The sequence below is a fragment of the Xyrauchen texanus genome, chromosome 6 (genome assembly GCF_025860055.1).
Source record: "Xyrauchen texanus isolate HMW12.3.18 chromosome 6, RBS_HiC_50CHRs, whole genome shotgun sequence".
Classification (NCBI taxonomy): Eukaryota; Metazoa; Chordata; class Actinopteri; order Cypriniformes; family Catostomidae; genus Xyrauchen; species Xyrauchen texanus.
In genome coordinates, this window is record NC_068281.1 from 38502736 (window position 1) to 38515172 (window position 12437).

The window sequence follows — 12437 nt, forward strand, 5'->3', positions numbered from 1 at the left end:
GTATTTCCTCGCCTTTATACCCATATGTCCGGGGGTGGGGTATGCAAATACTAGCTGCCAACTTCTCATTAGCCTTTTTTCATAGATCAGAGGTATATTCAGTGCTCAAGAGATACCCCTAGTGTCACTTCTCCAACACAACGTCAAAGAGAGCGACAGACGGGGAACAAACAAACATAAAAGTAAACACCATAAAAGTGGTATCAACCATCTAACGACATGTTGGAGAAAGAATCAGTGTCAGGAAGGCAAATGTTTGTTTTTACTCGACAGACTTTTGACAACATGTAAGCGTGATGCAACTGTAAACTAAAAAAAATATAATAACAAAAACAAGTAGGGGGAGTCATCATAAATATAAATATATATATGATGACTATATATATATATATATATATATATATATATATACACACACACACAGTTTATATATTATGTGCATATAGAAGTTCTCATATAATTTCACGCAATACAGTATGCGAAATTGTAGATTTTATTATATATTATATTTAACTTTTTATCGTTTAAATCACATTTTAGCTTGTGTACAAATTTAATATTCTGTCAATTTATATGTCATGAAATTGCATTTTTAATAATGATAGAAGCTGTTGTCTCTTTGAAATTTTGTACTAATTTCTAACAAAATATTCAATTATTATATTAAATGTAATTATTAATATAATAATTATATTATAACATTATAATTTAAGTGCTACTATATAAAAACTACTATGAAAAAAAATCACAGAACCCTTGTGTAGATTGACGCTGCATTGGAGAGCGTCATGGAAGATTCCAACGCATAGGACTTGACTGAGCTAGTGCCTACAGGTGTGCCGGCCCAGTGTGAGGCCGACGCCGAGCTGTCCACTATGCTTACCCCCCCCCCAGGTTAATTTCTTCCCGGAGGTGCATGATGAGCTGACGAAATCATGGAGGGCATCTTTCACTGCACAGAACCAACTCCCTCGCCCATTCGCTCTCACTACCCTTGACGGCAGGGCGGTCCACGGGTACGCGGAACTACCCCAGCTGGATAAAGCAGTTGCGGTGCACCTGTGCCCGCAAAATGCGCCCCCTGGCGGGATCGAATATCACTCCCCTCCAAGGCTTGTAGGTTGATGTCGTCTCTGGCACCCAAGGACTACAACGCCGCTGGACAGGCCGCCTCCGCCCTGCACGCTGCGTCCCTCCTGCAAGTCCACCAGTCCAAGAGATATGCACTTGGGTAGTCCTGGTCCTGATGTGCTGCAGGAACTGCGCTCGGCGAACGACTACACTCTCCGGGCCATGAGAATCTTTTGTTTCCTTTCCTTTGCATGCAGCACATCCAACTGTCTGTGGTACCCAGTTTGTCGCAAAGGAAGCAGTTTCCTCACTACCTAGGTCACTTAGCCGGTGCCCACAACCGCCATTCTCATGGTGATCAGACACTGAGCACCTGCAGTTGTGCCCTCATGAACGCGGACCCTTCATGTGCCCAACTGCCCCACACTTGCGCCTAAGGCTGGCAGGTGGTGATGAGTCAAGAGGTCGTCGCTGCAGAACCTCCTCCTCAGTCGCCTACCTGCCCCAGGCTGGGTACGCAGAGCAAGGTAAGTGCTTCAAGCCTCTCCTCAGCAAAACCACCTCGGGACGAAGCAACGCTCCCCGACTTCACCCCCCATCGCGAGGCCCCACCTCCAGGTACGTCACACATGATAGTCCCCTTAGTGCCCCTCGCCCAGAGCTTGGACGCGTGGCTTACGCTTTCCAACCCATCGCGGTGGCTGGCCAGGACCATCCGACTCGGCTATGCGATTCAGTTCGCCAGGCGCCCGCCCCGTTTCAGCAACGTCCGCGTTACCCCGGTGCAGGCAGAAAACGCCTCCACCCTGCGTGCAAAGAGCGCAACCCTAATGTGCAATGTCGCGATAGAGCCTGTCCCTCCAGACGAGATGGAGATTTCTACGGCCCTTACTCCATCATACCCAAGAAAGCAGAAGGGTTGCGGCTAATCTTGGACCTGCGAGTTCTGACCCGACCCTTGCACAGACTCCCATTAAAGATGCTGCCCCAGAAACTTATTCTGACATGCGTCCGGCATCAAGATTGATTCACTGCATTAGACCTGAAGGATCCGTACTTTCATGTCTCAATATTACCCCGTCACAGACCCTTTCTACGGTTAGCTTTCGACAGCCAGGTGTATTAGTACAAGGTACCCCTTGGAAGATGCCCTTCTTTTGTTCTGTCCCTGTCCCCTCGCTTCTTCACGAAAGTCGCAGAGGCAGCTTTTGCCCCGTTAAGGGAAGTGGGCATTCGCATACTCAACTACCTCGATGTCTGGCTAATCTTAGTGCACTCTCGACAGTTGCTCTGTGAGCACAGGGGCCTGGTGCTCATGCAACTTAGCCGCTTTGGGAAAACTGGGAAAAGTGCAAGCTCTCCCTGGTTCAGAGCATCTCTTTTCTCGGCATGGAGTTAGACTCAGTCTCAAAGACAGCACGCCTCACAAGCGAGCACGCGCAGTTGTGCTAAATTTCCTGAGTTCGTTCAGACCGGGCACAGCGGTTCCACTCAAATTTCAGAGGCTACTGGGGCATATGGCATCCTCAGCAATGGTCACGCCACTCGGGTTGATGCATATGAGACCTCTTCAGCACTGGCCTCAGACTTGAGTCCCGAGATGGGCACGGCACCACGTCACATACCGTATTACCCCCCTCACCCCTTCCTGCCGTCACTTATTCAGCCCTTGGACAGACCTATGTTTCCTACGGGCAGGAGTCCCCCTACAGCAGGTTTTCAGATGCGTCTTGGTTACTACGGATGCCTCCCAGTTGGGCTGGGGCGCTGTGTGCAACAGGCAGGCAGCCTACCAGACCCAGACCGTGCCTGCCCCCTTGAGGGTTCGAGCACACTCTACAAGGAGTGTGGCATCCTCGTGGGAACTGGCCAATGGCACCTCTCTAGCAGACATATGCAGAGTGGGGGGCTGGGCAACACCCAATACCTTTTACAATATTGCGCGTTTTTACAATCTCCGGGTTGAGCCGGTCTTGTCCATTGTTTTGACATGTCAGAACACGTAGAATTCTGTAATACGGTGTAATACGCAGAGGTTTTTGCAGCATCGGATCTTTGCAGGTATGCCTTTAAGACCAATCCATAACAGTGCAAGTAATCCTTCTCATACAATGAATTGGCTTTCAAGGATGTATACCTTATCGTCATGATTAACATAGGCTAATTATTGGGGTAAATTCTGTCATGTGACATTACCTTTTTGCGTTATGCCAATTTTCTTGACAAAAAGTGTTTCCAAACCAGTTTTTCACGAGATTTGAAGTATCGATAGTTTATGGACTAGAGTTATATGGCAAAATATTATGTCGACACTTGTGAAAGTTTTTTTTAGCTTCCATCAGCTCAATCTGTAAACCTTTTGATGCGCTACACCTTTTGTCGCAAAAAAAAACCCTTAGATGGAAACATAGTTATTGACAATTCAGACAGATCTTATAGAATTTACATCCTTTATGAAAATCTACCATGGTTTTACTATTGAAACTAACTGTTCAGTCACGACAACACTATGAATATATTTAAGGTGTTATTATAATGGTAATTAGTTTGTGGGTTTGTCTAGGTGGTCTAGATCTGCTTACGCTACTGCTGCTGCAGAGACACAAAGCTCGGACACAAAGACATGCTGTTTCAAGCATGTAAGACCCCATTTACACCTGGTATTAAGATGTGTTTCAGGTGATCCAATCAAATGTGATCAGCACTAAATACAGGTCTAAGCAGGGTCTAAACATTTTGTGATCAGATCACAAAAACATTTTGAAGTGTAAATGCTAATCTGTCCTGCATGCGTCCCGGCAGGAGCGATGCGCCACTCCTCGCTTTTCAATCAACCGCTACATTAAACAAGAGTTTAAACTTTGCTGACTATAACTGTCCAATCGTAAATAAAAAATTTTAAAAAAGTATATATACACAAGTATGAGAACTTCACAGATGTTCTTCAAATAAACACGCACAGACGCTTATGGGAAGCACAAACATCAGCAGCCCAGGTTAATACAGGTAATCCACTAAAATAACAGACAATTCTGCTCAAAATGTTGCTTTTGTGCTTAGATAAAATTTCAGATGCTTTTGGGAGAAATAGCTTTTCCACAGTAACACACTGATATGGTGATTGATGTATGTCATCATGAAACAGAGTCCGTCCAAATCTGATCACAGGAGACGCATTTAAGCTGTGTCAAGTATCTCATCTGACCACATGTGATCAGACCACCCAAGACACATCTTAACAGGTGTAAATGAGATCTAAGACTGCTTCTGCACAATTAGACATAAATAAAATCCCCTTGAAATAGATCTAGACAAGTGATACTGGGAAGGAGGAGGGTTTCAGTGGGAAAACTCTCTTAATGTTCTGCAATGAAACCTGCTTACCTGCAAAAAGGCAAATTAAATGTTGGACAAAGAAGAGAGAGTATGCAAGTTGATTGACTAACAGTTTGCGTGTCAAAGGACCAATCAGCTTGCGCCATGTAGAGTTTTGTGACTCTTTAACTATTGTGGAAATGTTCAAATTAAATAATCTATTTTCAGAGTAAAACTTGCTGCCATGATGCTAGGATTTTGGGGGGTGGTTGCAAAGGTGTTCTGAGTGGTTTTTAGTGCATTTACTATGAGGTTGCTTGGGTATTCTGGGTAGTTGGTGGAGAGTTGCTTACTAGTATATGATATCCTGGTACCTAGATGTGGCCCAGGTCACTTCCTTGAGGAAAAAATCATAAGACACATCGCTTACAAAAGTAAAAGCACAGCACTCCTCCATAAGCCACGATTTGTCCATAGCACAAACAATGTGGGATGAGTTAATGCCCCAGTATGTGTCAGTTTTCCGCATGCCACTAGTCTTACAATACATGTGATGCAAATTTCGTAATCATCACAGTACGTGTGGACTGTCTGCATGCCGCATAGTTTTTCTACACACACGGACAGTTGGCGCAGTGCATATGCGTCAAATTCGTCCTTATGGGCTTGTGGTCAAAAGAGTATCATTTGAAAGGCTGAGCACTCGAATTCACTAGATGGAACGGAACACAGAAAAATGAAGTATGCCATAGCCTTTGCATGCAAAAGTTTAATAATAAGGATTAGGGGTATGTTCAGATCCCTTACTCTAAGTAAGAGATATTGTAATAGTGGACCTCTAATTATATGTTGTTGAATTAAATGCCATGTTCTAATAAAATCTCTCTCTCTCTCTCTCTCTCTCTCTCTCTCTCTCTCTCTCTCTCTCTCTCTCTCTCTCTCTCTCTCTCTCTCTCTCTCTCTCTCTCTCTCTCTCTCTCTCTCTCTCTCTCTCTCTCTCTCTCTCTCTGACCAGGAGGCATTCGTGGAACTCTATGGCAGAAAGAGGGACTCTCTCTTCCGCAGCTCCTGGTCATCAATAGTAACAGTCTTTGGTCTGGCTGCTCTCGGGGCTGTTGGCCTGACCATAGGGGCCTACCTTGCCCAGAAATGAGAAACCTACCCTTTTGTAGTCATTTGTCCTCTCTCTCATCCATTCTCCTCTATGCCTACACCCCCTCATCTCCTGTTTTCCCAGACGACATCCATGTCCCAGGACTGCTCCTCTTCAAAGCTTCTCTCCCACTCCCTCATATTCTTTCTTCTCTGCTCTCAAACACAAAGACAGTAACAGCAGGAAATGAACATGCTGCCGACACTTCATGAGAGGACAGGCACTGAAGAAGAAAAAAAGATGAAAGAGACAGAGGTAGCCGTATCATTGGCAGAATAATATCAGATCTCAAATGGATTGGTCACATGCAGTTGGTTCATGGTCATCTTTAGTGTAGCACATACCGGACCTCGTGTACTTGTATAAACATGAAGAGGATGGAAAAATACAAGAAAGAGGTGAAACATCTTGGGAGCATGGTGGAGATTTTGCAGGAGGTCTATGGTGATGAAAGTTTGGTTTGAAAGCTAAATCCTTCTAATGATAACAGCCCCACCCAAATGTGTTGATCATTAGAGATACAAATGAACACACTATCATTAATCTGATGTTCATAACATTAGTCTTAATTATCCCTTACTTTATCCATAGGCCTTTCAGGATAGCATCACTTGAGGTTTTTTGTCCTATGTTCAAGTGCTTCCTTTTGACCCTTCGCTAAGCTCCACCCCCACCTTGGTTAACGTTGCTCTTTCTGACAAGCTCTGCAGAGCTCCCCATTGGAATGAATGGGAGACTGCTGAAAAGGACGTGGGTTTTGGCAAAATATTCTCATAAACGGCATTTTAATGCATATTTATCTGAAGTTTTTTGTAGAGAAGTTGTTAAATTACACAGTAATTTCATTAAAAACTGTGGAGACTGTGAATCAGAATCAAGGCAACCGATTATTACAGTCACTTCACTTACTAGTGATTACTCATCTGATAACATCAGCGTAAGTGAACAGAACTGTTCATAACGTCTCATAATACACTCATTTTGATGCTATGAACTCTTTATTTACTGTCACTTTTATTATGACTTGAATCAATACATAAATTAATAAACATTCAGTTATTAGCTTTAATTTAACTTAGAGCAAATTTAGGTATAGTTGCTGATATTATATGTTCATTTGAGAATGAGGGCTGACACAGTTTAATCCATAACATGCTCTTCTCCAGATTTTTTTTTAAAGATTATTTAAAAAATATAAAGAAAACACTGCTGGTATCCTCTTTGGTCAACTCGTGTCACCATCGCAAATGACCTGAAAACAAAGATGTTTTACATTTCTTTGATTATTTTGATAAAATCCCACTTAAAAGTACTCAAACATACATTGCTTCCATAGGCTGTCATTAGAAAATAGCAAATGCGTGTCAGAATAATGGCATCAGTTGCTATGACTGGATTGGTCAGAAGCGCTTATAAGGCGGGGCTTAGCGAAGGGTCAGTTGAAATTGGAAGTTTGGGGGTGACACAAATTGAGGCCAATAAGCTTTAGTTTTATAACAGCCAGGAACAATAATTTGCTACTCTTTAGTCAGTTGCAAGTGGTATTGGGGGAGGGACATTCTCATCTAGAGAGCATATGATTAGACAAAAATCTGTGATGAGCAAACAGTATTTTTGGTCCGTTATCCTGAAAGAGAAAAACTGTACATTTTAAATGTGTATATTTTCTAAAGGTTCATTTTAGCAGTACACTAGCATAAAAATGACAACTACCATGGATTAAAAGCTAGTTTAAAAGCTAACCAATTTATTAGGATTTCATGGGCTCTTTAAAGGATTTTGTCCTGGTACAGTGAAATGCAGAGAAGATGGAATGAATGGCATGCAGTTTGTTGTAGTGTGCTCAGCTTACTGATTCAGGAAGAGTTAAGTGCTTGGGGGTAGAGAATAAGAAGAGAGCACAGAATGGGAAAGTACCGGGAGATTTCAGATGTTGAGTGAGTCCAGGTTTGTGAGAGACACCAAAGATGTAACCAAATAGTCACTAAATATATAGTGGACCAAATGTAAAAGAAGAAGAATCGGTCACACTGTTCAATCCATATTAATAATCCGATCTATCACTATTCTCAATATCTGGGGACATTATTGGAATCATTCCACAGGTACAATTGAGCTAGTTTGAAGGCTTTTCGAACCTGTCCAGCAGCCAGTATGCAGAGTTCACACTATACTCTTTAATACACTAGCTACACTCATGCCCACTCTAGTGTTCCTCCATGCACCAACAGAAACAGTTGTCCAGACTTGAGATCTGGCTTTTTTTATTAGCATTATTACATTTATTTACAAAACATCATGTTCAGTGGTCAAGTGGATCCAAACAAATGGATAAATGGAATGGAAATCCCAACTAGATTCCTTGAATTTGGTGTTTACATTTCCATGGTGTCTGTTTCTGACACAGCATGCTTGAACAAAATTCTGTCACAAAAGATCGGGAGGCAGGAAATGAAAAGTTTTAGTGTTAAACCTATGGACATGAGCAACTTAAAGTGTTTGCTATGGAGCCAACTTTGGTGCTTTTGCATTGGTTGCTTTTAGATTCAGACAGAACCAAAAGAAAACTTCAGAACCATAGAGGGACTTGCAATGTCAATGTTTGCTCGAACTAAGGCACCATTATTAGTAACCTCAGTGTCATTGTAGGGGGTGCTAACAAACATTTGTTAAATAGATGCCCTCGGTAACTCCTTAGAACTTACATCCATAACCAATCAATGTTCCGTTTTATCTGGACTTTATGGATATATGTTCATGTTAGAATGTGACAATCCCTAAAATGTATACACAGTGTTTTAATCAGTGGTTGATGGATGAATTTAGAAATCAACCTTGTCCAGCAAAGTAGATGAACAGGCTTGTTGTAGGCTGTAAATGTATTTCCATGTGTCTGTACTGTAGGTTTTGACAAGGTCAACAACATCATCAACAACAGCAACAAAAGCAGTCACAAAGGACTGAACCGGTCTGTAAAAAGAGTTTGTGTCATAAATGGATGCTGTTTGTCTTGTGTACAGCTACAGTTCTCTCTGACACTAACATTTGCTAAAATATTTATAATACAGATAGCTGTTTCATTCTTGTTTCATTTTTATTTATTTTAGGTACCAATCGTTCAACTAGTTTCAAGAGATCATTTAGGGATGATTTTATTGGGAAGTTTTAAGCTTCTCTGAAAGATTTGGAGCACATATTAGATCCTAATTTGCTGACTAAATGCTGCTTAAAAAAATTTAAAGATTATAAATTATATAAATCAATGTAATTAACTGCTAGATGTTCGGCGACTTGATGAATATTAATATTTATGTTCATGTAGTCACTTCCATTGTTACTGTAGAGTTATGCGTAACCATATTTGTTTTTTGTTTTTTGTTTTCATCATGTAACATCTAACATCGTGGAGACCATTGAAATTAATTCTAGTATTGTGTTTTCACTAGTGATAAATCAATTTTAACATGTCAAAATTGCGTTTAAATGGCATATATCTTTTGGGGAAAATTTCCAAAGAATTCTGTTGCTTTTATGAGCTAGAAATGTCAATTATATACAAAGTTTGCAAACAGGTTTCTCATTGAACTTCACATCTCTGTGCTGCTGTATAGACACAAACTTAATCTCTAGCTTCGGTCAATGGCGTTCATTATGGATTTTAGGCATCAATAATAACATCCAGCTGTTTTATTCTGAGCATAACTGTATGACAACACGTATTATATCTTTAGAGAATTATGTTTAAATTGTGTCCATTTATTCATCCGTTAATGTCTGTGAATTCAAATTCAGCTTTGACTTGTGTTATATTCACTAAAGATTGGTTTAAAATGGCATGTTAAAATTGAGCTCTTGCTTGAGGAAATACGTCTTACAAAGGGGTCTTTCAGTTGGATGTTTGGAAAGCTATGTAATTTATATAAATATATAGGTAACACTTTACAATAAGGTTCCATTGGTTAACATTAGTGAAGAACATTAGTTAACATGAACTAACAATGAACAATATGTATTAAGCATTTATTAATCTTAGTTAATGTTAATTAAAACATATACATTTTTAAAATCAAAAGCTATATTAGTTGACATTAGTTAATATACTATGAAGTAACATTGAACAATTGTATTTTTATTAACTATCTGTGATGAGAAAGAGGGCGTGGCCGGACCGTCAGGGTGGAGGTCTGGTGCTGAGTTACCCAATCAGCAGAGAGAGATAAAGGGGAGCTGGGAACGCCAGTGCGGGAGAGGGAGAGAGAGAGAGAGTTTCACCATTGTGTGCAATCTGCTTTGGGCTGAAAAGTCAATAGAGTGAGCGCTCCGTGCGAGTCTGCCACCTTTTGTGTGTCAGAGCGCACTGTGTATGTTGTGTCTACGTGAACTGTGTGTTAATTAAAATCTTGTTAATTAAAGATCTGTCCAGCTGGCACCCACTTCCTCCTTCATAGGGAAGGCAGTGAAATCTGCCACACTAACATTAACTAAGATTAGTAAATGTTGTAGAAAATATGTTTTTAATTGTTTGTTCATGATACCTAATGCATTTACTAATGTTAACCAATGGAACCTTATTGTAAAGTGTTACCGGATCAGCTGTATTTGATGGATCTTTCTTTGCACTATTATATTTGAGTGCTTTGGAGAAAGATATGTTAGTCTTTTAAAGAATGCATCACTCATTAGACTGTATTTAACATTAGTTGTCATATTTCAAGAGCACTTTCTGGGAAACACATATGTCTAAACATTAAAGTCAACATGAAAGAATGTTCGCAATGACGGAAGGGTGTGTAAAAGGATATTCAAGTGGAGGCGGTCGGTCGACGTCCACTAAGAATTAACATCGCAGAGCACATTATTACATTTTGACGAAAGACTGTTAAGAAAGACTATGACTATTAAGAAAGTAAATGGTCCTCTTTGATTTCATGTTGACTTTAAATATTATAAGGTGAAAATTACCACAATGTACAGTGCACACAAAATATGTTTCTGAATGATCCTGTATTGCATTGTTGTTACACCTGGAGCAATGTCACGTTACAAGAAAAGCTGCTATATGTCATAGCAATGCACAGCATACTGTTGCTTTGCTCACCGTGCTCTTGTGTATGATCGTGTCACTGCTTGAATAAGCTACTTGTCCATCTGTTCCTGCCAAACAAATTAAGATTCAATAAAACGAATTTAAGAACAATCTGCCTCCGTGAAATGACTGATTTATGGTGATATCTCACATACTTCTGTGAGGTGATTAAACGAAGTGTGGCACCATGCTCGGTGAATTTCAACTTCCTGAGTTGTGCTCACAAAGCAGTCACAGTAATTTGAGGGAAACGCACAGACAAGGTACGACAGCCACGAGCACTTCGGGGGTTATTTGTTCTCTTCACCCTGTTCCCTCGACTTCAAAGACGTCCCAGAGCATGACACGCACCTCCAGCCCCCTCATCCCACTAAATGCCACGCGTGTGAAAACTGACTCCCTCAGGCAAACGTTCACTTCTAGACACACACTCATTCTTTTATTCATCTCGTGGCGAGCTTCAAAAAGACTCTGCTGCTTCGCCACTGAATCTGTGAAAAGCATGATGCAGTAAAACGAATGGTGACTGAGAGCGAGACAGACAGATGGAGCGAGACAGTTCCCTGAGGAGAGAGCTCATCCCCGCTTGAGTCGCTCTCCGTCCTCAACATGCTATCTCTCCTTTTCTCTAGGTGTCTTCATGCATATGGAAGACATGACATGCTTTGACTGGAAAAAGAATTGAAAATCACAGCCAGACATTGAACTGCAGAGACCTGCTGTGAGTGTCTTGCCAATAGGCGTGTGTCTGTGAGCGAAAAATCAATATTTGGACTGATTTAATGATTGTGATTTGTACTAATATTTTTACCTGTTTAAAATGCTTCATAAAGAATACACTAGGCCGAGAATGCAATGTTGCACATTGTATATAAAGTGCTGCGAGACATTCATCAACATTCTCTGAGGGACATTGCAGTGTTCAACAGGGATTTTTGAACATGAGGATGTCATTTAGCCGAGGACACTGCCCTCTAGTGGATACTCCAATTTCCACAAAAAACTATTTGAACAAATTATTGATTTAATGGGGGACAAGCTCCTAGGGGGCACTGCCCCTATTGTATTCGTGAGTTTTCTTCTTCCTTCTCTGAGTGGGAGTCAATGGGTGCGTTCCATTCAGAAGTGATCCTTTCCTTTGAAGAGGTTGCCATTCCCTGTGAGAGCTTTGGAGTGCTAAAGAGTGTGGAGCTCAAAAATAATGGTCATTTGGAACTCACTTTTAGAGTAATTCTGCATTCTTACAGCATGGCGATAAATAATGATTGTAATCCCGTAGAAGCGGTTGTTTATGGTACATATGAAAATAGTCAAATTTGGCTGCATATGAATAACCCCTAGACCACTTAATATCTTAAGTTTTCCCTCCACTTGAGTTTTTGGTTTGTTCTTGCCATGGTTGCCTTTGGCTTGCTCAATGGGAGCTTAAAGAAATATTCCATGTTCAATACAATCATGTTGACACTCATATTACTTTAAAAGAAAGAAAGAAAGAAAGATTTTAAAATGTATTGTTGCCCCTTTTCACTTCCAATGCCTCAATGTTTTTCCCCTTTGACAAGTCAAAATAATTTTTTATATTTATCAACATTATGACACAAATGCTGTCAATTGAACTTGAAATTAAACCCGGAATATTCCTTTAAAGCATGATTTTCTGTAAAGCTGCTTTGAAACCATGTGTATAGTAAAAAACGATACAAATAAAAATGACTTGATCTGACCAAGTTTGGGGACTCTAGGCCAATCTCTATAGCACAACCACCAGTTCACCAGTTCACTTTTTTGCTTTGCTTCAACCCCTCAATATAT

At 40.8% G+C, this 12437-nt stretch overlaps 1 protein-coding gene across 1 annotated transcript in view; it reads left to right on the top strand.

The window, feature by feature from the left end:
• The window catches only part of LOC127645573 (apoptosis regulator Bcl-2-like), a 66038-nt gene extending 55310 nt beyond the window's left edge, over nucleotides 1–10728 (top strand). The window contains exon 2 of the mRNA XM_052129234.1: nucleotides 5402–10728. Within this exon, the coding sequence (XP_051985194.1) occupies nucleotides 5402–5539 (138 nt within the window). The 3' untranslated portion in view covers nucleotides 5540–10728. The remainder of the gene's footprint in view (nucleotides 1–5401) is intronic.
• The last annotated feature ends 1709 nt before the right edge of the window (nucleotides 10729–12437 follow it).